Raw genomic sequence first — 26,963 nt, forward strand, 5'->3', positions numbered from 1 at the left:
GCAGTAAATTATCATACAACATAATGAAGATACTTCAGGATAGTTTAGTTTATTTCTGCAGTCCTTAGATGAGTCATACAAAAAGAAGTACACCTTTACAATATTCCAAGATTTAAAAATACATCAGTAAAACATTAAAAGCAGATTAAAATTTAGTCTAATATCAAACTGCTACAATGAAGATATTTAACAGATACAAGGATCAAACAGGAATAATAAGCTGTAAAGTCAAGCATGGAGGCTTGTCTTTACAGCATCTTCTTCTTTGAAGTGGTGGGACTGGCTGTGCAGATTTATCTCCCCTGTCCCCAGACCAGAGAAACACATTCCAATTTCTACTATTCATTATGTTACGTTAACAGTCTACTATTCTAATTTGTTATGCCAAATAAGAGATAAAATAAAATGGCCCTTCTGGGGGATTGGTGAGAATACAGATGTAAGGGCTGAATGAGGTTAGCATACGTGGAGGGTGGTAAGCAGTGGGGTACCGCAGGGATCAGTACTCGATCCAATGCTTTTTAACTTGTTCATTAATGATTTGGAGTTGGGAGTAAGCAGTGAAGTGGCTAAATTTGTGGATGACATGAAGTTGTTCAGGGTGGTGAGAACCAGGGAGGATTGTGAGGCACTTCAAAGGGATCTGTCGAGGATGGGCGAGTGGGCGTCAACGTGGCAAATGGGGTTCAATGTGGCCAAGTGATGCACATTGGAGCCAAAAGTCCTAACTGTAAATACTATAAATACACGTTGATGGGTCTGAACTGTCAGAGATTGACCAAGAGAGAGATCTTGGAGTCGTAGTAGATAACTCACTGCAATAAAAAAGGCCAACGCTATGCTGAGGATTATTAGGAAGGGAACTGAAAACAAATCAGCCAGTATCATAATGCCCCTGTATAAATCAATGGTGCGACCTCATTTGGAGTACTGTGTACAGTTCTGGTCACCACACCTCAAAAAGGATATTATAGCATTGGAAAAAGTGCAGAAAAGGACAACTAGAATTATTAAGGGTTGAAACACTTTCCCTATGAAGAAAGGTTAAAGTGCTTGGGGCTCTTTAGCTTATAGAAATGAGGGCTGAAGGGTGACATGATCGAGGTTTATAAGATTATCATGCGATAGAGCAGGTAGAGAAAGAAGTACTTTTCTCCCTTTCTCACAATACAAGAACTCGTGGGCACAATAAAATTGCTGAGCAGTCGGGTTAGAACAGATAAAAGGAAGTCCTTCTTCATCCAAAGAGTGATTAACACATGGAATTCACTGCCACAGGAGGTGGTGGTGGCTACACGCATGGATGGCTTCAAGAGGGAATTAGATAAGCATATGGAGCAGAGGTCCATCAGTGGCTATTAGCCACAAGGTATAGATAGGAACTCTCAGGCTGGGGCAAGTGATCCTCTGTATTGTTGGTGCTTGGGGGGTAGCCCCACTGCTGGACCTCCTGATGGCACCTGGTATTTTTGGCCACTGTGTGACAGAGTGTTGGACTGGATGGGCCATTGGCCTGATCCAACATTGGCTTCTCTTATGTTCTTATGTAGTGAGATAAGAAACCAATATCCCTGTTAAGTCCTGGGGATTCCATTGTCCTGAGTGTTGTAATAACTTACATCTCAGCAATTTCCCTTCCTAGTCTGTTCTTGAAGTTCCTTTAAAACAGCTACTTTGAGGTCACCCATTGAATGTCCTGGAAGGTTGAGGTGTTCTCCTATAAGTTTCTCAGCCTTGTGTTTCTAGATGAGAGAAGTCCTGTGACTGTGAAAGGCATTCTTCTTCATTGAATAGCATCTGCCCAGGACTGCGGCTGTGGTGTTGTGTGTCTGTCGGGATATGCTCTAGAGGGGACCAGGAAAATGGTAGACTGGCTGAAAAGTTGAACCCTCTCCCCATTCAAGTGCATCCCAGACTGCATTAGGGCCCTGTGTTGTTGCTCTTGACCAAGAAAAAACACTTGGTAGCTCTGAACACAAGTCCCATTTCTCATTTCCAATTGGATCTATTATTGTATGGAGTAATTATTGCAAGACAGTGATTGCTGAGACCCAGGTTCAAATCCTCACTCTGCCATGAAGCGCGCTGGGTGACTGCAAGCCAATGTTTCTCTTGGCCCAGTATTTTTAGGGATAAAATGGGAGGAGGCCCCTCCAGAACTCCTTGGAGGAAGGGCAAGATAAAAATCTAATGCATAAAAAAGCATTTTAATATTTGTTTGACATCTAATTTATATCTGTAGAAATTAGCATTTGCTGGGGGGGAAGCATGTGTTGGCAGACTCTCAATGCTGCTCCCCCCCCCCCCCGCTAAAACACTTTGAGCATGAAGCCGGAGTAATTGAATCTCCAAGGAATGGATTTAGGATCAGGATGTAAATATTCCCAACGTTATTTCAGTAGTCGGAAAGTCTATATTATGTGAATTGAAATGCAGATCCTTTTGGCAACCAGAAATGATAATGTGTCATTCAGGGTTTTTACAACCCATCCTGTTTTCTGGCATAAATCAAGGGGACTTGTTATCCTACTTTGGAATCTCACAATTCTGTTCTCTGTACTGTTTTCTCACCTTGGTCATGCAAGTTACACTTCCTTTTTATTTTTAAACTCCATCAGCATAACATTACAAACTCCCTTTAAAAGTTAGAAGCAAAAATTTAATTTCTAACAAGACATTAACACATACCGGTATAACGTGTATGTGTGTTTTTTGGGGGGAGGATAGCCAATAAAATGCATCCCAGTGGAAATCTGAAATCTTTTTCATTCCTTGCTTTTGCCTCTGTGTTTGTTTTTTAAGAGGTTGTATTGAAAACCATTGGATGCTTTGCCAGAAATCTGTACTTCCTGCCTTTGCAACAAAGCATTATTGTGGCTTTTGTTTATTTGCTTATTTGCTTACTTGATGTATATATAGTCCATTTTTCTTGTTGGACTCCAGGTAGATCACACAGTTCAAAAATAGTTCAGTGAAAACAGTATATAATACATACCATGTATTAGCTGGTTTCCAAGATTAGAGAACCTAACAAATGGCATCATAAACCATGCTGTAAACAATGCATTGCAGCAAGATTACAAAAACTGGCAAACATAAAATAACTGTGTAATACATACAACATGAGATGACAATATACGAACTGTGCAATAAAAACAGAGTCTTACATATACAATAAATAGTGTGATAAAGCTGGAATACAATGTTAGAAAACAATAAAGTGTATAATAAACAATGTAGTAAAGTTTTTCTTACATTATAAAAATGACCTCTTGAGCAATTCTGTTTTCCACATTCTGCAAAAGGACAGAAGTGTGGAGAACCTTCCTGACCTCCCCAGGCACACCGGTGCTGTGGGTGGGGCCGTAATGGAGAATTCAGGGACCTGGGCGGCCGTGGATCTTACTGTCTGCTTGCTCCTAATTGGGGTGGCCAACTAGCAACAACTGACTGGGCCTTTTGAAAGGGGAGTGCCTCTTCAGTGAGCGTGTTGCTTTCTCAGAACAAACTTTCTGAACCGTCTTTTCCCCCTGTTCTTTGTCCTAGAAGCTCAGAGGTATTATACATGGTTCTCCTCTCTGCTGTTTTATCACTGCAACAGCCCCAAGGAGGCTATCGGGCTGAGAGTGTGGCCAGGGTCTCCAAGTCAGCTTCTGGTTAAAAGATGTGTGTGTGTGTGTGTGTGAATCTGGGCAATTCTAGTCCTAGACTAACACGCTGGCTCGCAAGTGAAGCCAAATGAAATCTGCTGCCCAGCAGTGAGGCAGCCTGCCCTCACCGTTCTCCTGTCCCTCCGCCATTGGCTCCCACCAGCAGCAGAAGACTGTTTTGTTCTCTCTGGCATTCCCTCACTCAGTCTTAGTCGGTCCTCCTCCCTGTTTGTGTGTTTCTATGTTTTATTTATGTTTTATTTATGGAGCTGCGGTGGCTCGAGTGGTTAAGACGCTGAACTGCAGGCTGTGGAAGGTCGGTAGTTCAGCAGTTTGAGACCCGAGTGTACCGCATGACGGAGTGAGCTCCCGTCTCTAGTTCCAGCTCCTGCCAACCTAGCAGTTCGAAAGCAAGAAATTGCAAGTAGAGAAATAGGGACCACTTCAGTGGGAAGGTAACAGCGTTCCGTGCGCCTTGGTGTTTAGTCATGCCGGCCACATGACCACGGAAACGTCTTTGGACAGCGCTGGCTCTTCGGCTTTGAAATGGAGATGAGCACCGCAACCCTAGCATCGGATTCGACTGGCTTTCGAGCAAGGGAACCTTTACCTTTACTATGTTTTATTTAATTGTTCTAGAGAATTCCTTGGGGGAAACGGCTGGAGTGGGTGTCCCCCAGTCTCCCTAACAAGCTGTCTGCCCTGTAATGAAGCAGCCCAGAACCTTAAGAAGAGCTCTGCTCCCATTGAGCCAGATTTGATTGGAAAAAAGAAATAAAAACACTTTTTCCCCCCATCCTGTACTGACGTTACAAAATAGTGAACATGCTTTTGGGTTGCAGCTGGCATTCTGTCTGTTGTATGTAACCCACATAAACTGTTGCTGTAACAGAAAAACATTCTAGTCCAGTGGCACCTTTAAGACCAACAAAGTTTTTTTCAAGGTAGAAGCTTTCGTGTGCATGTACAAGTGCATGTACAAGCACATGAAAGTTTACTCCTTCAGTGTGTTGGCCTTAAAGGTGCCACTGGTCTCCAGCTTTTTCAACACGGCTGCCCAATCTCAAAACAACTCTGTCCTCACCCACAATAATGCAACATCTAATTTGAACATGGACACTGGTACCAAGAGCTTGCAATAAACCCAGATGCCAACCTTGTGAAGTAGGAAGGTCTGGCATGCCACTGTTTGGGACGTCTGCTGGAGAATGCCCGCCTCTTTGCTAGAGAAGGGCTGTTTTCTTTTGTTTAGGTTGCATGTCTTGTTTTTCATTCTCTTGATGTTTTCTTTTGTAGGTTCTGCTGACCGAGGTGATGGAAAGGTGCAAGAAGCTAGGCAACAAGTATGTAGTGAGTTCACAGAGCTCCAGCCTCTTAGAACTGCACTTGCTTTATGAAAGGGGACTGCATTCCAGGCACAGTTGGAGGGGACACCCTCTCTCCCCTCACAGCCTCAGACACTGAGCCACGGCCCATCCCTAAATGAAGTGACCTTACGCTGAGTCAGATTGTGGGTCCACATGGTCTGCTCAGACTGGCAGGAGCTCTCCAGGGTCTCAGGGGGAGGTCTTTCCCATTGCCCGCTGCCTGGGCCTTTTAACGGCAGATGCCAGGGCTTGCACCCGGGGCCGTCTGCCTGCCACCGGACTCGAACTTTGTTCTGCTGCTTCAGACCAACATGGCTACCCACCTGGCTCTGTCTGCATGTGTTCATGTGTGCCTGTAGGCCCCCCACTAAGTTGTGGGATTTGTGGGTGTTTCAGAGTGTTCCTTTTCTCTGCCAATGTTGAATTTGCTTAATTTCATGCATGCACCGATATATGTTTTTTTTAATTATTTTTTTTTGCTTTTACATATGGTTACTATCATTTTTAGCACATATACACATATATATTCAGAGTCCAACATCCTTCTCTAACCAGTTATACAATCCTACCCATCTTTCCATAAATTCTTCTTTGTTTTCCCCTTGTAATATCATATTCAATTTATCTATTTCAGCCACTTCTAGTAATTTGTCTATTACTTCATCAGTTCTGGGTATATTATCAAGTTTCCAATATTTAGCCCATAGTATTCTCGCTGCTGTGATTACATACGATATTACATATTTTTCATTATATATAAGCACATCTGGAGTTATATTTAATAAAAAATATTTCAGGCACCAAATCAAAATAATAGAAGATGTCTTGAAGGTGAAACTTGATTTGGTGCATGCACCGATAGATGTTGAAAGGAAAAGGTGTGGTGGTGGTGAAAGTGGAACTGGAAGGAAGCCCAGCTTTAGCTTTTTGCTTCAACTAACAGAGGGTCTCTGGATATAGCGGCCCTAATATAGCGGAAATGGGCTTAGATAATGAAACGGGAGGGGGCAGGACAACGGTTGCAAGCCAGACTTCTCCTGTCCAGCCAGACTAGTTGTGGGAAAGTTATGCCTCTTCAGCAAACTAGATAAACGTGTGTGTCATAGGATGCATGTGTCTTCTGTACACACTTCCTACCATTACTGGTGGATCATACAAAAGCCTTCTCCTCTGGGTCTACTCTAAAGCCAAGAATGAAATCTGTGTAATACCTTTTATTGGGATCAACCAGACTGGTGCAAAAGACCTAAACTGGCCCTAAGGAGACAGTGGCTCAGTTCAGATGACACAAAAAATTTTGATTTAATGAAACGATAGTTTGTGTGATTTTCCAAACATGGGGCACTCCACTAACTGTGGCTAGGTTATTTATTTTATTGTATATTCATTTATACCACACTTTTTTCTCCAATGGTGACAGAAAGCAGCTTAGATTATTTCCCTTTCCTCCCTCTTATCTTCACAACGACTCTGTGAGGTAGATGGTGCCGACAGTATGTCTGTAGTTTGTACATCAAACCAGGATGGTTTGGGGGCTGGTTTATTTAATCACAGTTACTCTAAAGTATGGTTTTGCATGATGTACCAAAGCAGATGTCCAGCGTTGTTTATTGGCACCAAAATTGAATGCTCCACTAGCAGCCACCCAGGCTGACGAAACCAGCATTTGCTGAGTCAAACCGGGATCTGAACATTCATCTTCTAGCCAAATCCCGCTTTTACAAAATAACTCGAGGTTCCATGTTATGTCTGAATCAAGGCGAAAGCAGCAGCAGGCCTATCTAATGACTACCATGAGGATCTTTTCCAATCTCCCCCTCCCCTGTTGTACAGTGGGGCTTCAAAGGTGGAAATAAGTAACTTGGGCTCATTGTCGCCTTGTTTTTCCCCACTGTGTTGCAAAGCAATTGCATTAAAGTGTGTTCATAGCTTTGTGGATCACCTTTAGTGCCATTATTGATAGAGAGGTGGGGAATTTTACCATAAATGACAAACATGAAACTTGATTTTGGGTGGTTGTTTGGTGGGGTTTTTGGTTTTTTTTGTGATCTTATACTGAACGGGATGATGTTCCTTTCCAGTGCCTTGCTCTTGAATTCAGTCATGTCTGCCTTCAGAGCCGAGTTTATTGCTGCGAGGTCTATGGATTTTATTGCCATGATTAAGGAGTGTGAGGAATCTGGGTTTCCCAAGGTAAGCTTTGGTCTCCCCTCCCCCTCCCCCTGGGCAACTTTATGGTTTAGTGAATCATTTTCATGCTTTATAGCACCAATATACTTCACAAAAGATAAGAAGAATATATATTTTTGTTTGAAAGTCATTTCTGCTCACGTACATCATGATTTGCCTTCTTCTTATACTTTGTTCCTAAATCTTGTGGGAAATGTATCTTAGTTATTGGGTTATTGCAGCCTTCTCAATGCAGCAGTCTGTTCTGGCCTGAAACCATCAATTGGTACAAAATGCAGTAGCCAGAAGGCTAACTGGAGAATGGCACACCAAATTCCAGTGTTTGGCTCCAGCTTGTTTGTGGGACCAGTTCAGAGGACCTCAGCCTTCTCAGCCCTAAATGGCTTGGGCTCAAAAGACCTGAAGGGGACTGCCTGCGCTCATGCAAACATTTCCACGATTTGAATCGGCCAGCTAGGTCTTGCGGAAGGCAGACTTGCTTAGGTCCAGCCAGAGCATTACAAAACAGTCAGAAAACTTTGGAGGACTTGGTGCTTGGGGTGTGTGTGTGTCAACAGTGGGAGGGCTTCTAATGTCCTGGCCCCACTGGTGGACCTCCTGATGGCACCGGGTATTTCTGGCCACTGAGTGACACAGAGTGTTGGACTGGATGGGCCTTTGGCCTGATCCAACATTGGCGTCTCTTATGTTCTTATGATTCTTGTTTCAGGCTGGGTGTTAACATTCGACAAACAGCAAAAGGTGGGGGATGGTCGAAAAGCCCTAACATGAACAGGACAGTGATGTAGTTTCAGAAATACAGAAGTAGTAAATTTCAGAGTAGAATCAAATTTTTCTTTCAATGAGATGGTATGGCTGGGGTGAGATGGTGGGAGAGGGTCCCGCATTACACACCAAAAAAAAAAAAAAAGATGTGTTGTTCAGGGATCCATGGAACGATTGGTATTGCTCGCACTGCAGAGCAGACCCCATCCTAATGTATGGTGCGCTAATGTCTGAGAGATTGATATAATGCTTGTTTTCTTTTTGTCTTTTCCTAGCGGAGGAACGCTATGTAGTTCAGGCATTCAGGAGTGTTTCTGGGTTTTCCTTTGTACCACAGTATGATAACAACAGTGGATTAATTTTAGTTATCTGTAGCGTTTAGCTGAACGACAGTAACTAATGGATGTAGCTTTAAACGGACTATCTGATATTTCCACAGCATCTTCTCTTTCGGTCTCTGGGGCGGAACTTGGCCCTAGCTGATCCCCCAGAAGGCGATCGACTTCAGATCTTAAATGAAGCCTGGAAGGTTATCACAAAGTTAAAGAATCCACAGGTGGGCCGTTGGTTGGATAAGGCCTTAATGCAGCCACAGATTCTTTCATGCCATGCAAGTTCTAAATAGTCTCTCTTTGGGAGTATTGCCTAGCTTACTTTGGCCAAGGAATTTGCTGTTATTTTACACCAAGATTTTTAAATGCGTTGTATAAAAAGCATACCCACTTAAGATATCATTTCAAATCCAGCAGAATGCCACCAACAGGCCTTTGGGATCTAAATTCAGTATAAATGTTCTAATCCCATTCTGCTTACCCACGTTATCATAAAGGATGGTAAGATCGGTGTAAATGTAACCCTCTGGCTTCCCAGAACAGGTGAGATGAGTTCCACCTGTGTTGATCTTCAGAAGGCTCTGTAAGGCAGGTTTCTACCAGAGAACTTTTGGCATTGGGTATTTTCATAAGGGTTGATATACCGATCCATTGAAGATTGGGGTTTTTTTGGGGGGGGGGTAAGTTCTTAGTACTGGCTTGATTGTTTATATAGTTTAAACTGTTAAATGTTTAAAATCTGTTTTGATATAATGCAGGGGTGGCCAAACTTGCTTAAAGTAAGAGCCACGTAGAATAAACGTCAGATGTTTGAGAGCCGCAAGACATGAACAAATATTACACACATGTTTTTATTGAAAAATATGCACATTTACTTTTATTAATATTAAATTGATAACTTTAGATGGCAAGGGAGGGGAAAAAGAGAGAGAGAGAGAGAGAAAGGTGGAAAGAAAGAAAGTGGAAAGAAAGCAAATAGATGGGGGGGGTGGAAAGAAAGCAACTTTAATGTTAAATGTGTCCTTGGAGGAGGGATTTAAAGAGACAAATGCCTTCTCCCAGCTGGCTGGCTGGGCGGGCAGGGGGGGCTTTGAGAATGCATTTAAAGTTCAAGTTGCTTTCTGTCTCTGCACTGGCTGGGGAAGGGAAGACCAATTGGGGAGGCATGCCTCCCCTTTGCTTCCCCAGCCACTGTAGCGGGAGCCACACAATATGTGTGAAAGAGCCACATGTGGCTCTTGAGCCACAGTTTGGCCACCCCTGGTATTTGCCATGCACGATTGTAGTAAGCTGCCTTTGGCCCTTCATTGGAGAAAAGGTGTGCTATAAATATATTTTTTTAAAATCCCCGGATGGATATTTTTTTTATTTTGCAAATACTACAAAAACTACAAAGAAATATTAGGGAAGGGACTACAACTAAGGATAAAGGAAAGCAAACCACGCTAAACTAAAACCCCAAGAGGAGATCTTTTGACTGTTAGTAAAAATGTTAGTACAGTTAGTTTTAATATCACAATATACTTGTAGAGTTCTTGCTTATAACAATTCCTTATTTATATGTTATTTTGTTAGTTATAAATATTTTGAACAATAAGTAATACAGTATTTAATAGAAGAGGGTGGGGATCGCAGGGAAGGCTTAATGTGCCTTTTTTCTAAAGGGATGCACTTTAAATATAACTTCAAGACATTCATCTTTCAGGATTATATCAGCTGTGCAGAAATCTGGGTAGAATATACCTGTAGACATTTCACGGTATGTGAAGATTGTTCTTACCCCATTCGTTCCCACCCCACCTTCCAGCTCCAGACAAGTTTATAATTGTTGATAATGCTGTACAATAAAAATCCAATAAGTTTTACATGCTACAGCATTTTAGATTCTAGTTGCACATTGTTCATGTGATACACTGTTGTATGTCTTATCTTTTGGGGTGAGTAGGAGGAGGGGGAGGAGGAGATTGGATTTATACCCCGCCCTTCACTCAGAGTCTCAGAGCGGCTTACAAACTCCTTTCCCTTCCCCTCCCCACAACAAACACCCTGTGAGGCAGGTGGGGCTGAGAGAGCTCTGACAGAAACTGCTCTTTTTCAAGAACAGCTGTTATCAGAACTACAGCTTGCCCAAGGTCATCCAGCAGCTGCAAGTGGAGGAGTGGGGAATCAAACCTGGTTCTCCCAGATTAGAGTCCGTGCACTTAGCTACTACACCAAACTGATGTACACGTGTCCCACTTAAAGAGGCAGTGAAAAACTGGCATTACATTCTTTTAAAATAAGAGTATTGCTTTATCTAGGTCCATCCTTTCTGAGACTCTGATTAGTGACCAAGAAATACTGCTAACCTCCACCACACCAGCCACCATGGTATGGCATTTAGGGTGTCATACTAGGAATAGGCACAGTCCAGAAAAATGGTGGTCCATCTGGTTCATTTGGTTCCCCCGGACCATAAACCACCATGTTTCACAGACTGGATCAGGTCCGTTTGGACCGTGACACCCAAGCAGCGACTTCACCTACTTCCGGTTTACGTTTTGGTAAACCGGAAGTGAGTGAAGTCACAGCTTGGCCTCTTTGCAAAAGCTATTTAAATTTTAAATGGCCTTCACTTGTGTGCCGCTCGGCCTCTTTGTAAAAGTGCTTTTGCAAAGCTGGGTGGCACACAAGTGAAGGCTGAGCAGTGAGTTCACCCACCCGGAAGTGGGTGAACTCGCCAGTTGGCCTTCACCCTTGCGCTGCATGTCTTGCAAAGCCGGGTGGTGCATGAGTGAAGGCTGAGTGGTGGGTTCATCCGCCCGGAAGTGGGTGAAGTCACCGCTCGACCTTCCCTTGTGTGCTGCGGGGCTTTTGTAGGCCCTGCCCCCCCCCACAGACCCACGAATCTCTCGGGACGGTATTGGGAGGTCCATGTTGGCGGGTGTGTAGACTGGGCTCACAGACCATGGACTGTGGAAGAATTATGTCCGTGTTCCAGTCCATGCTCATCCCTGTGACATAGAAGGATCTGCGAGAGACCCAAGTCCAAATCTCTACTTTGTCATGGAAGCTCACTAGGCAACCTGGGGTCAGTTACACACACCTCAGTTTAACATGCCTCACAGGGTTGTTGTGAGGATAACATGGAGAAGGGAATGTTGTCAGCCACTTTGGGTTTCCACTGGAGAGAAAGGTGCACAATGACTTGCACTAAATACTGTTTATCTGTGTTCAATACTTAGCTCTTTCCTTGATTAGGAATCAAGTTTTCAACTGGTGACTTCCATAATGAAGATTTCAAGTGGCATAACTGTGTGATGCAGAAATAAGTAATGGTTAGTCTTCAGGGTGCCACAGAACTCCTTGTTTTTATTTTATCTTAATTCACTGTGAGCTGCAAGAGCCTAGGTAGTGAGGACTCTTTATAGATTCATAAAGGAGCCATTCTGAGACTGGCCATGCAGCCGATGGGGCCAGCTGGGCTTTGTAGCTGTCCTGTCCTTTTATACAGTTTCGATCATGTATTCAGCCATGCCCCTTTGTTGCTGCTTGGTGACCGACTACCTTTGTACTCCACAGCAGCGTGAGGTCAATACCGTTTTAGCAGATGTCATTAAACATATGACTCCAGACCGGGCGTTTGAAGAAGCCTACCCCCAGGTAAACAGAGAAATAGTTTTAAAAAACATGAAACCCACCAAAGATGTCATTTAAACAGAAACGCATGATGGCTGTCGAGGATTATGGGTGGCTTTTAAGATGAATAATCACAATCTATGTTCATTGAACAATAAAGTTGGTTAATTTAAGGCTTAGCTGGATACATTTTACCTGGGAGGGTGGTAATTTAACAGTTGTAGGAAATCTATTGGTAGCCTTCAAATCATTTTAAGAGAGAAGGCAAGTAATTGTAAATGCTATGCCCACCAAGGAATGGAAAGAAGCAATTGGTTTAAATGGAAGGAAGGAAGAATTGGAATGAACATAAAGGAAAGTTACCTGCCTCTCTTCTCTTTTTCTCCCCCCCCCTCCCCGGTTCATCATCTTACCTCGTGTTTTTAGCTTCAGTCAATAATTGAGAAAGTCGTCACCTATTTTCATGACTTCTCCATTCTGTTTTCATTGGTAAGTTTCTGGGTAGCTCTGGGAGTCTTATTTGTAAATATAAATAAACAAGAATACAACTAATTTACAAAGTGAGTGCAGTCCTATGCGGAGTTGCTCCAGTTGCTTTCAGTGTACGTGGACTGGAATCACTCTGCATGGGATGCTAGGCAGCAGCCAGCTGAGAAGAAAACCAGTAACAAAGCAGCAGCAGCAGGATCAGTCTTCCTCTGCAGAGGAAATGGTGAAGCAGGCCTCCTGGGCGTGGGCATCCCCCAGTGCCACAGCAGCTCTTGGAAAGGTCTTGGCGACTAGTTTACATATCCCCCAAAAAGGTACCCAGATCAGGGCTTCATTACCTTGAAGTAGTGGTGGTGGTGGGAATTTGTATGGGTGAAGATGCTTCTGCAGTAGGCCGGGCCTTGGTAATTTAGGAACCCTGCAGCTTGCACAGAATCTTCATGGAGATAATTCCAGAAGGATTTAAGCACAGTTGGAAACTCGAGGAACAAAGTTCTAGTGGAACTGGGAATGACCACACGTCTCTTTGACAGAAATCTGAACATCCTCCCCAGCCACCTGTAGCCTTCTTTCGCCCTCTGCCTGTCTTTGTAACTAGATAGACCCTGGGGATCGCCCAGTGTCCCTGGCCCAATCCTGAGATGTACAACATAAGACAAGAGCTCTGTCAGTATGGGGAGTGCACCCTTTCCCCCATTTATTCCCAGCTCTTTATGTGTTCATGAGTGTTCTTTTTTTGCTTGTTTTCATTGCTGGTGCTCCTGAATTGCTTCGGATTTTCAATGCTTTTCTTTTTTGCGCTCGATATCTATGCAATTAGTAGACAAGTAACATTAAAATTATATTGCATACATTTATCAGGGGAAAAAGGGCCCCAGTAAAACATTAAATGGTGTGAAATTGGAAGCTCTTGGTCTCAGTTGCAGAACTGAACTGTAATGAGAATTTTCACACGGATGGGTGCTAGGTCTGTGAAATGGGGCCGTATCCAGTAGAGGGGAGGGGGGACTCAGAAGCAATCCAGATGAAGCAGGGAAATCTGCTGAAGCTCGAGTCCCTAAACGTGGCTGAGATCTTCTTGATTTTTTCCCCCCTTTCAGGAGAAATTCTTGCCATTCCTGGATATGTTCCAGAAGGAGAGTGTGAAAGTGGAGGTTTGCAAATGCATCATGGAAGCGTTTATTAAGTAAGTACAATGTATTCTGATGAAGTGTGCTCTAGAGAGCCATGACAATCTATCAAGAGGCCGTTAACGGTGGCGGATTGAATCAGTTTGCGTTTCATCAAGGTTTTTGCTTCACGAAGGATTAGGCTACAGAAGATAATTAGAATGCATTTATAATTCCTATTGATCAGTTATTTTGTATAAATAGCTTATGATGGAACTCAGTGCATTCGTTCAAGCTTGTGTATAAATAAATTAGCAACTGTTGGATACTATCCAGCGATATACTTGAGTGTGTGCAGACAGGCCTGGAAGGGGGACCTTTGCAGATGCAAGGTCCTGTGTCCTGGTCACACACTCACTGCAAAGCTGCCCACCTGCCCACCTGGGTAGGGCGATGGCATCATTTATCCCCAGATGCAAAGGCTGTGCCTTCCGAGCCTTGTTTCTTTCCTTTGTGTGTTTGTGAGAGAGAGAGAGCAATAGTGCAGGCCTGGAGTGTACCCCATGCTCCTAAAATGGATGCTTTGATACAACTTCTGCTTAGATGTTATTTTCTTTGCTCAACAGCTTGTGTTGGTTCAGTAACCATATGCTTTTCGGCTGCAAATGTGATACAGGGGGGGAAAAACATACGAGCATATGGAGTGTTACAAACTCTACTGTGGAAGGGGAGAAAGTCAGTGGCTCCTTAATTAAAGTGAAATCATAAGATCAGAATAGCTTCATTTTCAGTGCTGAATAAACTCTTTCAGGCATTTAATTTCCTTTTATCACCTTGTGCGATGGAGATTGAAGGGTTCACGTTGCACACGCTTTAAAAGCCATGATTTATTTTTAGCAAGAAATGTTAAGTGGTGACAGTTGAATCTTGAGAAAATGATCAGCAGAAATGTTAGCGGGGGGGGGGACCCCCCTCAACTTCCTCAATCCATTATAAAGAACGCAGTGTTTCGGTTCATTGATTGTACCACTGGTGCAACCTTTCAGGAGCGATGGATGATAAAATTCTCACTTAATGCAAGACCAATTTCTGAATGGCTTGGAGATGCAAAATGATGGTAAATAAAAACTGTGGTGTTTCAGCAGTAGTTTTGATTAATTAATTACACTTCGTGCTTGAAATGCTGCTCCCTCATTATAATCGGATTATTAATTTTTTTAAGAATTACACAAATACCTGTAAAATCTGCAGAGGCTAGCAAACCCTATCTTAGAAGAGGCACAGCCGTGTGTATGAGAAAAGAGGGAATGCAGCTTCTAATATTACATCTGCTGCAACATTTTACTTAATATATGTTCGTTGCAATATTATTTGGTCTTCAAGGAAGCATACAACATTATACAAGTGTGTCATAAAATCATAACAACTGAAAATAATAAAACCTTTAAACAAAGGCACCATGATATGCATAGGCATATACATTTTCTACATAAATACAATAGGACACTGTAAAACGTGTGTGTAAAATGCCTCCAAGTCTCAGCAGACTTATGGTGACCCCACAGGGTTTTCAAGGCAAGTGAGAAACAGAGGTGGTTTACCATTGCCTTCCTCTGCAAAGTCTTCCTTGGTGGTTCTGCATCCAAGTACTGACCCAGTTTAGCTTCCGAGATCTGACAAGATTGGGATATACTTTACCATTCCACATCCCCACACTGTAATATATCACTCTACAAATACATCTAGCTAAGCCCATTGGAACAGAATGGTTTTCACCTGGTGGCTGAAAAGCATTCATGGAGGTATGACGCTTTCTCGGGATTCATTTCTCCAGCTTTGGTGCCATCACTGGAAAGGCCCTGTTTGGTGTTGCCACCTGCTCTGTTCCCAGTGGTGCTAGGAGCTTGGGAAGTGCCCCGTGCATCAGGCAAGGCTGATGTGGGATGAGGGATCTTGAAAGATCTCCTTGTCCCAGGCTGTTCAGGTGTTTAAAGCTCAAAACCAGCTCTGACTGTTGGGGTGACCACTTAAGATGGGAGTACTAGAAAGCTTTTTGATGCACAAAAGCAAAGCAAATGACACGGGCTGCCTAGCTGCTTAGAGGCGCTGGAGTCCATGCTTACGGATTTGGTTACCCCTGATGAGAGATGGTTTTGACCGGTTTGGGGCCAGGTTCAAATAGAGAGTGTCGGAATGAGCATAGAGATAAAAATGCTAGAGTAACCCACCCACCCCCCATTTTCCTGTTTGATTGGGTAAATCCATTAACCTGTGCCTGCTCTGACTGCTGGGCGAAGCTGTCCCACTCCCTACTGCTAGCAGCGCAGTCTAGTGACACACAGTTGGCAGTGCAAGGGCAGTGCTGTTCAGTGTTGCCGCTAGTTTGGTGTCGTGGTTAAGTGCGTGGACTCCAATCTGGGAGAACCAGGTTAGATTCCCCACCCCTCCACTTGCACCTGGCTGGATGACCTTGGGCAAGCCGTAGTTCTGTCAGAGCTGTTCTTGAAAAAGAGCAGTTACTGTCAAGAGCTCTCTCAGCCCCACCTACCTCACAGGGTGTCTGTTGTGGGGAGGGGAAGGGAAAGGAGTTTGTAAGCCACTCTGAGAGACCTTTGGGGAGTGAAGGGCGGGGTATAAATCCAATCTCCCTCCCCTGGTGTTGTCTGTTTTTGTAAACAAATAAATCCAGGCTGGAGAATAAAGGATGGAGATTGTGCAAGCGCAGGCATATTTGTATAACTCGTGTTTTTGATCGTATTTTAAAACGGCCCCTTTTAGTGTGCGTGGTGGTGGGGTGGGCAGAGCCCTGGCCCGTGAATCAGAAAAGAACATCAGATCTGTATTTCGGATCCAGAGAAGCACAAGTGAAGTTACATTACATTACATTACATATTACATTTATATACCGCTCTTTCCCGAAGGCTCGGAGCGGTTTACAGAGCATTGTTAATTTCACCTGACTAGGGCCACAGTACAGGGGAGGGTGAGTGCCTACCGGGCACCTGAGCAGCCGAGCTCTTCTATGGTGTTCCTTCCGTGGAGGGATCTTCGGTCTCCAGGTGGCGGTTTCTCGGTGAAGGTCTGATCTTTTTCGCAGTGACTCCTTCAGGCACGGTCTGCGCGGCACGCGGCTGTGTGACGGCTGCAGCGGCTGGTCTCCGTCCTCATAGGCTCCGACCACGCTGCGTCTTCCCGTCACCGCGCCTTCCAGGCCAATCACCGTCCGTGTGCAATGAGGCTTCTTTTGTCCTGTGTAGCCCCCTTTGTGTGTCCCCCTCCCCAAAAATCTTCTCACTATGCCTCAGGAATGGCCTGAGACATGGCACAGGGGCTGAAATTGGGAACTCCTCTCTCTTTCCATGCTCCTTGATCAAGTAGAGGCGCCTTCCAGGAATGTGAGGTGTGTGGTTTAGATCCTGGACTGTGGGCACGACCCGGAAAGCGTTCACAGAGCACCTCTCTCCACCTCCCCTTGCCTCCCCTGGCAAGCTTCTCCAGATCTTCAGAACACCCTTGGAAACAAAGGGGGACATGGAGCAGAGGCTCTGTTCACAAAGCGGAATGAGAGGAGAAGGGAATGGTTACTTTTTATTGTCCCTCAAGCTGTATCCCCCCCCTTTCCACCGGCCAGATAGTTCCCAGGGGGTCCTCAGCTTTTTGGAGGGGGGGGCACAGGAGGTAGCAGGGTGAAGCTGGAAAGATCTGTCCCGTGAATTTCTTCCATTCACGATTCATAGGATTCAGTCTTTATCCTAATCGCTGCCACAGTTACCTACGTGATTACTTCTGGACTGCATTTTCGGGGAAGTTATTCCAAGGCGACTTCCATTTGAAGGCAAACTGCAAGTTCGTGATGACGGCCTCACCCTCTGTTCTGCTAAACAGGGAACTGCACACATGAACTGCAGCCCCCCTTTTGTTCATAACACCTTAGCTCTGCAGTAAATAGAATATGGAGCTTTTAACGCCCTGTAATCAAACGAGGCTTTAAATGAATGCTTATTTTCTATGACAAGACTTTTCTGCACAGCAGGGAAGCATAATCAGTACAGTATAGATGGAAGGAACCACTAATTACCATGCTAAACGTTCTCGCGTTCTCTAGGCAAGTGGAAGGCATTGTACAAAAATGCACATCGCCTAGCCGTGGCTGGAATTTCCAGTGTCTGCAGAACTCTGTCGGGTGAACAACCACAATGCTTCTGCCTGTGAAGATGTTGGTGTGCCAGCAAACAAGAAAGGGGGTGGACAAGGGCTGTATTTGGCCATCTATGGGGGGGGGAGCAAGCTGAGCCCCCAGCAGCCCTGCCAGTCCTTTAAGGGGCTCACCTCACTTGCTTGGGCAGAGAGAAGGCCCTCCATGCTGCTGCCTGGCACATATGCCAAGGATTTCATAGCCCTGATCTCTGTTTCAAGCAGTCAGAGGGGTGAGGGGTATGCAGCTCCCATGTTACTGTAGCGTGTCTTGTCAGGTTTTGTTAAAATCCTGAGAATCTCTGTGATTGGTCTTCTAAAGAAACAAGTCACTGTACCTGAATTGCCGGCAGTTGAGGCATTACATTTCAGGCATCTTAGTATCCTCCCTTTATCTATCCCTTTATTTATTAGCTGCTTGTCCACCTAAATCTAATGAAAGGTATTGTACAATTAAGATCAGAGTCACTGTCAAATTCACCAGAATGTCTTAAGTCCTCAGTATCCTCCCTTTATCTATCCCTGTACCTGAATTGCCGGCAGTTGAGGCATTACATTTCAGGCATCTTAGTATCCTCCCTTTATCTATCCCTTTATTTATTAGCTGCTTGTCCACCTAAATCTAATGAAAGGTATTGTACAATTAAGATCAGAGTCACTGTCAAATTCACCAGAATGTCTTAAGTCCTCAGTGCTGCACAAGATTAAAACAGTAAGCCAAAAATAACAGTGGCTGTTCCTTCTCAACGTAAACTCAAAGGTTTTCCAAGAAAAGAGAAGCATTCAGTTTGTTCTGGAGTACCGGGATTGATCTCCAGTCATAGGGAATTGCTGGGAATCTTAAGGGGGGGGTGATGGTCAAATCACCCCTCCCACAGGCCCCCACCAGTCTAACTTCAGCTGTTTTCTATCAGCAGCACCACACACAAAGCTGGGCAGGTTGGTTATCTTCAATTCTAATTGCAGATATTTAACTTTTGCTCTGTTCCTTTTATCCAATGTATGTGTTTAGGCATCAGCTGGAACCAACTAAGGACCCTGTAATACTAAATGCCCTTCTGCACGTGTGCAAGACGATGCACGATTCTGTAAAGTAAGTAATTAGTTCCTTATCTTTATTGAGCAAAGAGCGGGTTTTTGTGTTTTTTTAAATGGCAATTGTTGCGATTGGTTCTGAGTCCCTAAGGGTGGGATTGGGGGTGTTTCCCACATGCTGCTATTCTTCATGGCTCTGGGTAACACGGGTGGGGAGGTATGGGAGAAAACTCTTAGCACGGGCCACATGGGCCACCGCCTCCTTAATCGCTGCTTTGTTTCCAGTGCTGGAATACAAGGAAGATCTGGAAAATGGCAATGACTTCATAGCTTAACTAGTGGGGAGAGATGGCAGAGGATGTTGGGGGAGCATTGAGAGGAGTAAACAAAGTGGCAGATGCCGCGGAGGGTCACGGTGCCAGTTCAGTGCCTTTCCCCCTCCATTGTTTTTGTCAGAAAGGCGGGGGGGGGGGGGGGCGCCGCAGCTCCAGTGAACAATGCAATATTGATGTGGGTGGTTTTTGTCTAGCCCAAAAGCCCTTCGTTGGAAATAAATAACTGGAATTTGCCACTTTGGAACAGTGCGGTAGGCAATTCTTTTTTCTGGCCGCCTCCCCGCTTTCCCAACAGAGAGTTGTCCCAGGAATGCATAGGGCCCTCAGGATTCGAAGACCCTCCAGAAACAAAGCACGGGCATGCCTGTGTTCTGTCCTCCTGTTATGGTTGGACAGCCTCTATCCGCTTGGCTGGGCGCTGTCTGCTTCATTGGACAAGAGGCAGGTGCAATCTGTTTGGTGCCCTTTGACACCAAGTGAAAGCAGACAGATCGCCCCGTGATTCTGAGATTCAGCCCCGTTGCTGGCTAATAGCAGTGCTGTTCATAGAGCACCCCATAAAACACACAGGTGACCAGTGTTCCCTCTAAGCTGAGTTAGGGTGAGCTAGCTCACAGTTTTTTAGCCTCCGGTTCACACATTTTTATCTTAGCTCAGGAAGGAGGGCTCCAGAGCAAACTAACTTATGCAGTAGCCAAATCACTCGCTCACAATTTTAATGCCAGTAGCTCACAGAGTAGAATTTTTGCTCACGAGACTCCACAGCTTAGAGGGAACATTGCAGGTGACATGACCTATTTCCCAAAAAGGCTTTCATCCTGCACTTTAAATTTAATAGATGAAAGTGTATGAATGGTCAAGTTGTGTCAACTATGTGCTGGGTTTCATAGGGGTTAAAGCCAATGAGGGGTTCCCTTTTCTTCCCCTGTTCTGCACTCTCAAGTATAACCTGGGTCCAAGGGTAGGATTGCAGTGTATGTGAGTGAGCCACCTTGTGGAAGCTAAGTAGGTCCGTGTTTGGTCATCCAGGAACCTGCGTGCACAATGAGAAATGTATTGTGGGCTAAACCAACTTGTGAATAGTCTTGCATGTGTTGCTGGCCGGTTTGGTGTAGTGGTTAAGAGCGGCAGACTCTAATCTGGGAGAACCGGGTTTGATTCCCCACTCCTTCACATGCAGCCAGCTGGGTGACCTTGGGTCAGTCACAGTTCTCACAGAGCTGTTCTGTCAAGAGCAGTTCTCTCAGAGCTCTCTCAGCCCCACCCACCTCACAGGGTGTCTGTTGTGGCGAGAGGAAGGGAAGGAGATTGTAAGCCACTCAGAGACTCCGAGTGAAGGGCGGGGTATAAATCCAATCTCCTCCTCCTCCCTCCAGTACATAGCTTATGCGAGTAGACAGCTCACTTAAGCTATCATTTACAGAAATGGTGGTTGGATAGTGGTACTAAGTTTTCCTCTGGTGAAAGAAGGTCCCCTTTTGACTATGCTGGGGATTGTGGACTAAAGCCACATGGGAAGGGGGGGCCTCAGGAAGGGAGGCAGTCTGGAAAGATCAGGTGGCAAGAATGGCAGGGTCCGGCCCAGTGGTTGGTTGCACTGTGTCATTGGAACAGACGCAGAGTAGCTAAAGGGATGCTCCCTTTTGATCGTGTCTTCTAATCCTGATCATTCACTGTGGTTTACAAAGGCCCATGCGAAGGGGGGAAAAAAGCCAACAGAGAGCACTTTTGTAGATGACGCTGCCGTGCCATGGAGTGACCAGGAAGCACAGGAACCTCAGTCTTCTGATCTGTCCTTACCATCTTGTCTGAGAGGGGCCATTTGCATCTTTTCCCGTTCTGGCAGGCCTGTAAGCTGTCCCCTTGTGCGTCTCCCAGGCAGGGAAGATACCAAAGGCACTTGCATCTCCTGTTTGTTTCATGACACCAGCCCATTCTGAGCCACCCTGGGAATGCAGCGAACACAGGGTTTATCCAGGTTGCAGAATCCATACTTGGAAAACCTGTGATGCGGTTGAGAACCCAATCCTAAATTTCTCATTGCCTTGGCATCCTCTTTGCCTCTTCAGCCTTTCTGTCAAGTGTGATGTAGTGGAAAAGACAAATAATGCTCCACTTCCCACCAGCTTTTTATCTCCGTGTACTGCTAAAAGGAATTCTGAATCAGGATTCTTTATTGACTACATGGCCTGTTACTGGTAACAAATGACCACTGTGTTTCTCCCGTTCATCCTCGATCCGTGATGCAGCACAGTGTGGGTCATTTAAGCAGTCGCTTGCATGGGCATATCTTCAGACTAGCAGTCGTTCTTGGTAACCCAGAGATGGTACTATAAATCTTCCAAGCCATCCATCCGTTTTGCGCTATGACTGTGATGGATGGGAGAGCACTAATGAGCTAATAATGCTGAGGGTCTGCATCCTTCACCCCTCTCCACTTCTCAATCGAATGTGTATTACAGAACAGTCATCCTGTTCCCATCTGGTGTCTGCACTGGGAGAATTGCAAAATAGTACACTGGAGACCTGTGTGTCATCGTAAAAGCCTTGTGCTGGATGACTTAATGGACATGGAGCAGGGCACGTTTTCATCAAAACACGTTTGATTTATTAGGATTCCATTTGGTAATCAAATGAAATGCTTATGCTTTGAATGCTGCCATTTTGCAGCATTCCAGAATTTGTATGGCATATCTTTTGTTTCAGCACAGTGTCTTACAGCAAAAAATGTGTGTTTTTTTTGTCAAGCAATCCCATTCCCAGTAATGCTTTTGTAGCTGAGAAGACTGCTCACCAGTACAGCTATTTGGGATTATTCACTGGTCTCTTGCTGTTAGACTTTATTCCTCCCGCCTCCTTGAGGAGAAATTCAAGTGGAAGTAAGGAAGGTTCAATATGTATTCCTCTTGAAGGCCACCAGGAGTTGGAACAAGCATTTTTTAAAATGTGTATTGAGCTTGGTCTGAGGCCTGAACCCTTCTAACCATCAAATTTCACATAGTACTGAGATGTTGGTGTGTGGCTGGTAGGGCTCGCTACAGTTTCTTGTGGGCTTCTCCTTAAATACTGACCCTGTGAAACATATTATTTCTAGTGCCCTGACCCTTGAAGATGAAAAGCGCATGTTGGCCTCTTTGATAAATGGATTTGTAAGAATGGTGAGTACTGTGAATTTCATGTGTAGGAAACTGGGCGAGGGAGGATTTAAGATCTAAGAGAATTCGTGATCAGTTTCCATTGCAGATTTCAGTAGGCAGTCTTGCCATTTGTCAACTTAAAAGGGGAGTTTTTGACATTCCACAGTGGTTAGGCTTAATTAAAAATACCTGAAATGCCACACATCTTTGGCTTACATGTTTGCACAAGTGAATTGATAGAAGTTCCACTCTTTACAAGAATAAAAATGTAATGCTTTCGTGAACCCATGGAAGTGTCTGTAGTTCAAAAAAAGAAAGAAACGGGTAGTAGGTGATGTGAAGGATCTCTAGCCGAGAGCTTGGAGAGCTGCTGCCAGTCAGAGTAGACAGGAGAGACCTAGATAGACCAGTTGCCTGACTCCGTACACAGCACCTTCATGTGTGTTGAGTAACGGCATTTTTGAGGAAAAGGGTCGCCCTGCTCACCGCCAGGCTTGTGAACTCCAGTTCTCCCGTAACTCAGCCCCCAGTCTCAGGATACTTCCAGGAGCAGCTCGCATAACATTTCCATCTCATCATAGGGTTTGGGGGAGGTTCCTAGAGCATAAGTTAAATGGGGAGAGAAAGATCTGTTATTTTTCCTGAGACTGCAGGATGCGAATTGAATTTCCTGGCAAATATTGGATCCTGCGTTCACCTGCTGCATTAGAGTTAGCAGTGTGCATCAGCATATAAAACGGAAAGAATGAGTAACTGAATCCCACAGTCATGTCTAGGGAATGACGTCTCTGAATCTCCTTAATCCAGGTTTCATTCAACCGTGACTTTGAGCAGCAGCTGAGTTTTTATGTTGAGGCCCGATCGATGTTTTGCAATTTGGAACCTGTTCTTGTCCAGCTGATTCATGTAAGCATATCTCTTAATTGTAAATAAACCTTCGGTGGCGGCCGAGAGCCAACCTGTACATTTCTTTATGGGGCAGGGTCACTTTTGCTGGGCTTTTAACGGGCCTTTGTACCAGCATGTCAGACTCTTCCTGCTGTGTTGATCCTGTAGAGGTGCAAAGTAAATTGAAGTAAAAGCACTTTGGTAGGTGGCGAATTGTGTGTGTGTGTGTGTGCTTTCCCCCCATTTCCAACCACAAATTGTTCCAGTGAAAGATTATCATGTCTTACTTATTGTTTTCGGACTTTGAATGAATGGCATGTATTGGTAGGCGGTTTTACAGTGTTGTCCTAAGCAGAGTTACACCCTTTCTAGGCCCGTTGAGTATAACTCTGGGTATAACTCTGCTAAGTTCTGGGACACAAAACCTCCTAGTTCTCCCTGGCCCTAAAGAGCCCAGACTGGCCACCACCAGGGCTAGAGCGTTTTCTGTGGCAGCGCCGCGCTGGTGGAACGAGCTCCCGGAGGACATCCGGGCCCTGCGGAATGTATTACAATTCCACAGGGCCTGCAAGACGGAGCTCTTCCACCAGGCATTTGACCACGTTTGACCACATCTAACATCTGGTACATCTGGTACACATGGTTATAACATCAAAGCCTTCCCTGGGATCTTGCCATTGTCATTGTTGCATTGACTGACTACTGTCACAAATAATGAATTTTATTGTTACGGCGCTTAACCAGCAATATAAAACCATAGAAACTGTCACAAATATATTGCATATGGCAATATTGGAACATGTTCGCCACTGCATAGGGAAACTATGAAAGTATAGCACTTTAGATTTTATGTTGGTTTTAAACTGTTTTAAAATTTTATGTAAGTCCCCCTGAGCCTGCTTTGGTGGGGAGGGTGGGGTATAAATCTAATAAATAAATAAATAAATAGAGATGGCACTTTTGCATGGAGTAGACCTGAGGCAGCCAGACTGTTAAGGAGCATGGATGGGGAGGGACCTTTGAGAAGCTTGGAGTTTGAACAGTAAGAAAGCGGAGAAAGCGGAGAATCTTACTACAGATCAGTCTTGTAGAGGAATCTCTAAGATTGGGTCGTCAAACATGTGGCCCGGGGGTCGGATCAGGCCCCCGGAGGGCTTCTATCAGGCCCGCAGTGGAACTGGCTGTCTTTTGCTTCTTCTTCCAGTTCTGCTGCTGCTGCATCATCGTAGGTTTGCAGCTTACAGATACACACCTGAACAGCATGCTCAAGATTGCAACAGCACAGACATTTTGATGCAATAATTCAGAGCAAGAGGTGTCAGTTATCAGACACTGTTAAGTAAACAAAATATTGCAAGAGTGCTAATGTTTTAAGCATGCTTTTATTTTAAGTAAAAAAAACCCCTCCCTTTGTGTTTGTGTCCTCTATAAAGTTTATATCTCCGCTACCTGGCATTACATTTTATGACACACATGGCCCGGCCCAACAAGGTCTCATTTATGTCAGGTCCGGCCCTCATAACAAATGAGTTCGACACCCCCGCTCTTAAGATCTAGTCACTCTCATAGCAGTGAATTGCAAGCAGAGTGGCTTTGAGGGTGAAACCCCAGCAGGATTGTCTTTGTTTCTATCATGGAGGTGAACCCAGGGATGCTCACTGAATTATGCTCAGAATTTTATCTTGGAAGTTACAGGTACGGATGTCAAAATATTATTCCAATATCAGTGACACTTTTGAAACAGGCTTGCAGTGAAGTCCTGTGCAGAGTTACTCCTATCAAAGGCCACTGCTTCAGTTAGTTTAGATAGGATTAATTCTGCATAGGATTGCGTTGGCAGGCAGATAGGAGGCCTGTAGAACCGGCGTATGTTTAAACAGAAGTTCAGTAGATTTGCGTTCCCCCTCCCATCTTCAGTGAGCCACTGAGCAGATAATTAGAATCTGTCTGGTCTCCTCTGCTGTTGCCACGTAGTTCTTAACATTTTAAGGCAGCATCAAGTTTTGTCTGTTCACACCTATGGCACAGACAGGTAAAGAAGAAATGAAAACCAAATGGCAAAGAAATACCGACCTCCACATTTGCTTATATCTTGGGGTGTTAATATAAACATTTTTGCAAAGGACCAGAAACAACTGTTGCAAAGACGCCAATACACTGAGAACTAATCAGATGTCATACTCTCCTGTGATTCTGTGTAAGTGCAAAAACCTGCAGAGTTTGCTGCTGCCCACAGAATTTTGTCTTAAGCATGTTTTTTTTTTAAAAAAAAGCAGATTTATAGTCCTTGAGTGTTCAAAGGTAGGTTTAAATATGTGTGAGCAATGACTGATCAAAGTGAGAGGCTCAAGTAAGACTTCCAGAAGCCAGGAAACAGGGCTTCACCACTCTGTGCAGTGCAGTTTCTCTCCTGGTGAGCAGAAATGCAGTAAAATACACTAAGATGCAAATTTCTACAATTCATACAGGTTATGCAGAACCTCATGAAATTTGTAGTGGTATGCCATGTGCACAGAGGTCTGATCATTCAGAACTGTTCCTGTGGTTTCTTTGAGGGCTCATTCAGCAGTTGGACTGCAGGAAATGGATAACTGAATGGGAGTTACTTGGATTTAACCCGATTTAGTCTCATTGATTGCTGTTTGGTGAAAAACTGCTTCAGCTGGTTGAGCTGTTGCTGGTCCCATCGGTAACATAATCTTTCCAACAGAGTGTGAACCAACTGGCAATGGAAACAAGAAAAGTGATGAAAGGAAATCATTCCAGGAAGACGGCTGCATTTGTCAGGGTAGGTGTGAAAACAGTCGATTCCCTTGTCCTTAATTCCCTCTATGCTAATGAGTTGTTGTTCAGTCGCACAGTTGAGTCTGCGGCCCCATGGACCACATCATGCCAGGCCCTCCTGTCTTCTGCCGTCCTCTGAAGTTTGCTCAATTTCATGTTCGTTGCATCGATGACACTAACCATCTCATCCTTTGCCATCCCCGTCTTCTTTGACCTTCAATCTTTCCCAGCATCAGGGTCTTCTCCAGTGAGTGCTCCCTTCTCATTTGGTGGCCAAAGTATTTGAGCTTCAGTTTAATTATCTGGCCTTCCAGGGAACAGTCAGGGTTGATTTCTTTTAGGATTGACTGATTTGATCTTCTTGCAGTCCAAGGGACTCTCGAGAGTCTTCTCCAGCACAATAGTTCAAAAGAATCTATTCTTCGGCGCTCGGCCTTCCTTATAGTCCAACTGTCGCAGCCATACATGACTACTGGGAATACCATTGCTTTGACCATGCAGACTTTTGTTGGCACGGTGATGTCTCTACTTTTTATCATGCTGTTTAGGTTCACCATCGCTTTCCTCCCAAGGAGCAGGCGTCTTTTAATTTCACGGCTGCTGTCACAGTCTGCGGTGATCTGGGATCCCAGGAACGTGAAGTCTGTCACTAATTCCACGTCTTCCCCTTCTATTTGCCAAGGAGTGATGGGGCCGGATGCCATGATCTTATTTTTTTTTATGTTGAGCTTCAAGCCCACTTTTGCGCTCTCCTCTTTTACCCTGAGCAAGAGGCTCCTAAGGTCCTCTTCACTTTCTGCCATTAGAGTGGTATCGTCTGCATGTTGAGCTTCAAGCCCACTTTTGCGCTCTCCTCTTTCACTGTAAGCAAGAGGCTCTTTAGGTCCTCTTCAGTTTCTGCCATTAGAGTGGTATCGTCTGCATATCTGAGATTGTTGATTTTTTCCTCAGCAATCTTAATTCCGGCTTGTGATTCATCCAGGCCAGCATTTCGCATGAAGTACTCTGCATATATATTAAATAAGCAAGGTGACAATATACATCCTTGTCGTACTCCTTTTCCTTTGCTA

At 44.6% G+C, this 26,963-nt stretch overlaps 1 protein-coding gene across 1 annotated transcript in view; it reads left to right on the forward strand.

The window, feature by feature from the left end:
* The window catches only part of LOC107114570 (chromosome unknown open reading frame, human C16orf62), a 97,716-nt gene that overhangs the window by 42,406 nt on the left and 28,347 nt on the right, over positions 1 to 26,963 (forward strand). The window contains exons 13-23 of the mRNA XM_015416108.1: positions 4,947 to 4,993; positions 7,099 to 7,210; positions 8,412 to 8,528; positions 10,010 to 10,063; positions 11,866 to 11,946; positions 12,349 to 12,411; positions 13,512 to 13,597; positions 18,727 to 18,807; positions 22,179 to 22,242; positions 23,029 to 23,127; positions 25,820 to 25,897. Of these exons, the coding sequence (XP_015271594.1) occupies positions 4,947 to 4,993; positions 7,099 to 7,210; positions 8,412 to 8,528; positions 10,010 to 10,063; positions 11,866 to 11,946; positions 12,349 to 12,411; positions 13,512 to 13,597; positions 18,727 to 18,807; positions 22,179 to 22,242; positions 23,029 to 23,127; positions 25,820 to 25,897 (882 nt within the window). The remainder of the gene's footprint in view (positions 1 to 4,946; positions 4,994 to 7,098; positions 7,211 to 8,411; positions 8,529 to 10,009; positions 10,064 to 11,865; positions 11,947 to 12,348; positions 12,412 to 13,511; positions 13,598 to 18,726; positions 18,808 to 22,178; positions 22,243 to 23,028; positions 23,128 to 25,819; positions 25,898 to 26,963) is intronic.

The sequence above is a fragment of the Gekko japonicus genome, unplaced genomic scaffold, assembly GCF_001447785.1.
Source record: "Gekko japonicus isolate JY-2015 unplaced genomic scaffold, Gekko_japonicus_V1.1 scaffold321, whole genome shotgun sequence".
In the NCBI taxonomy this organism is placed as follows: domain Eukaryota; kingdom Metazoa; phylum Chordata; class Lepidosauria; order Squamata; family Gekkonidae; genus Gekko; species Gekko japonicus.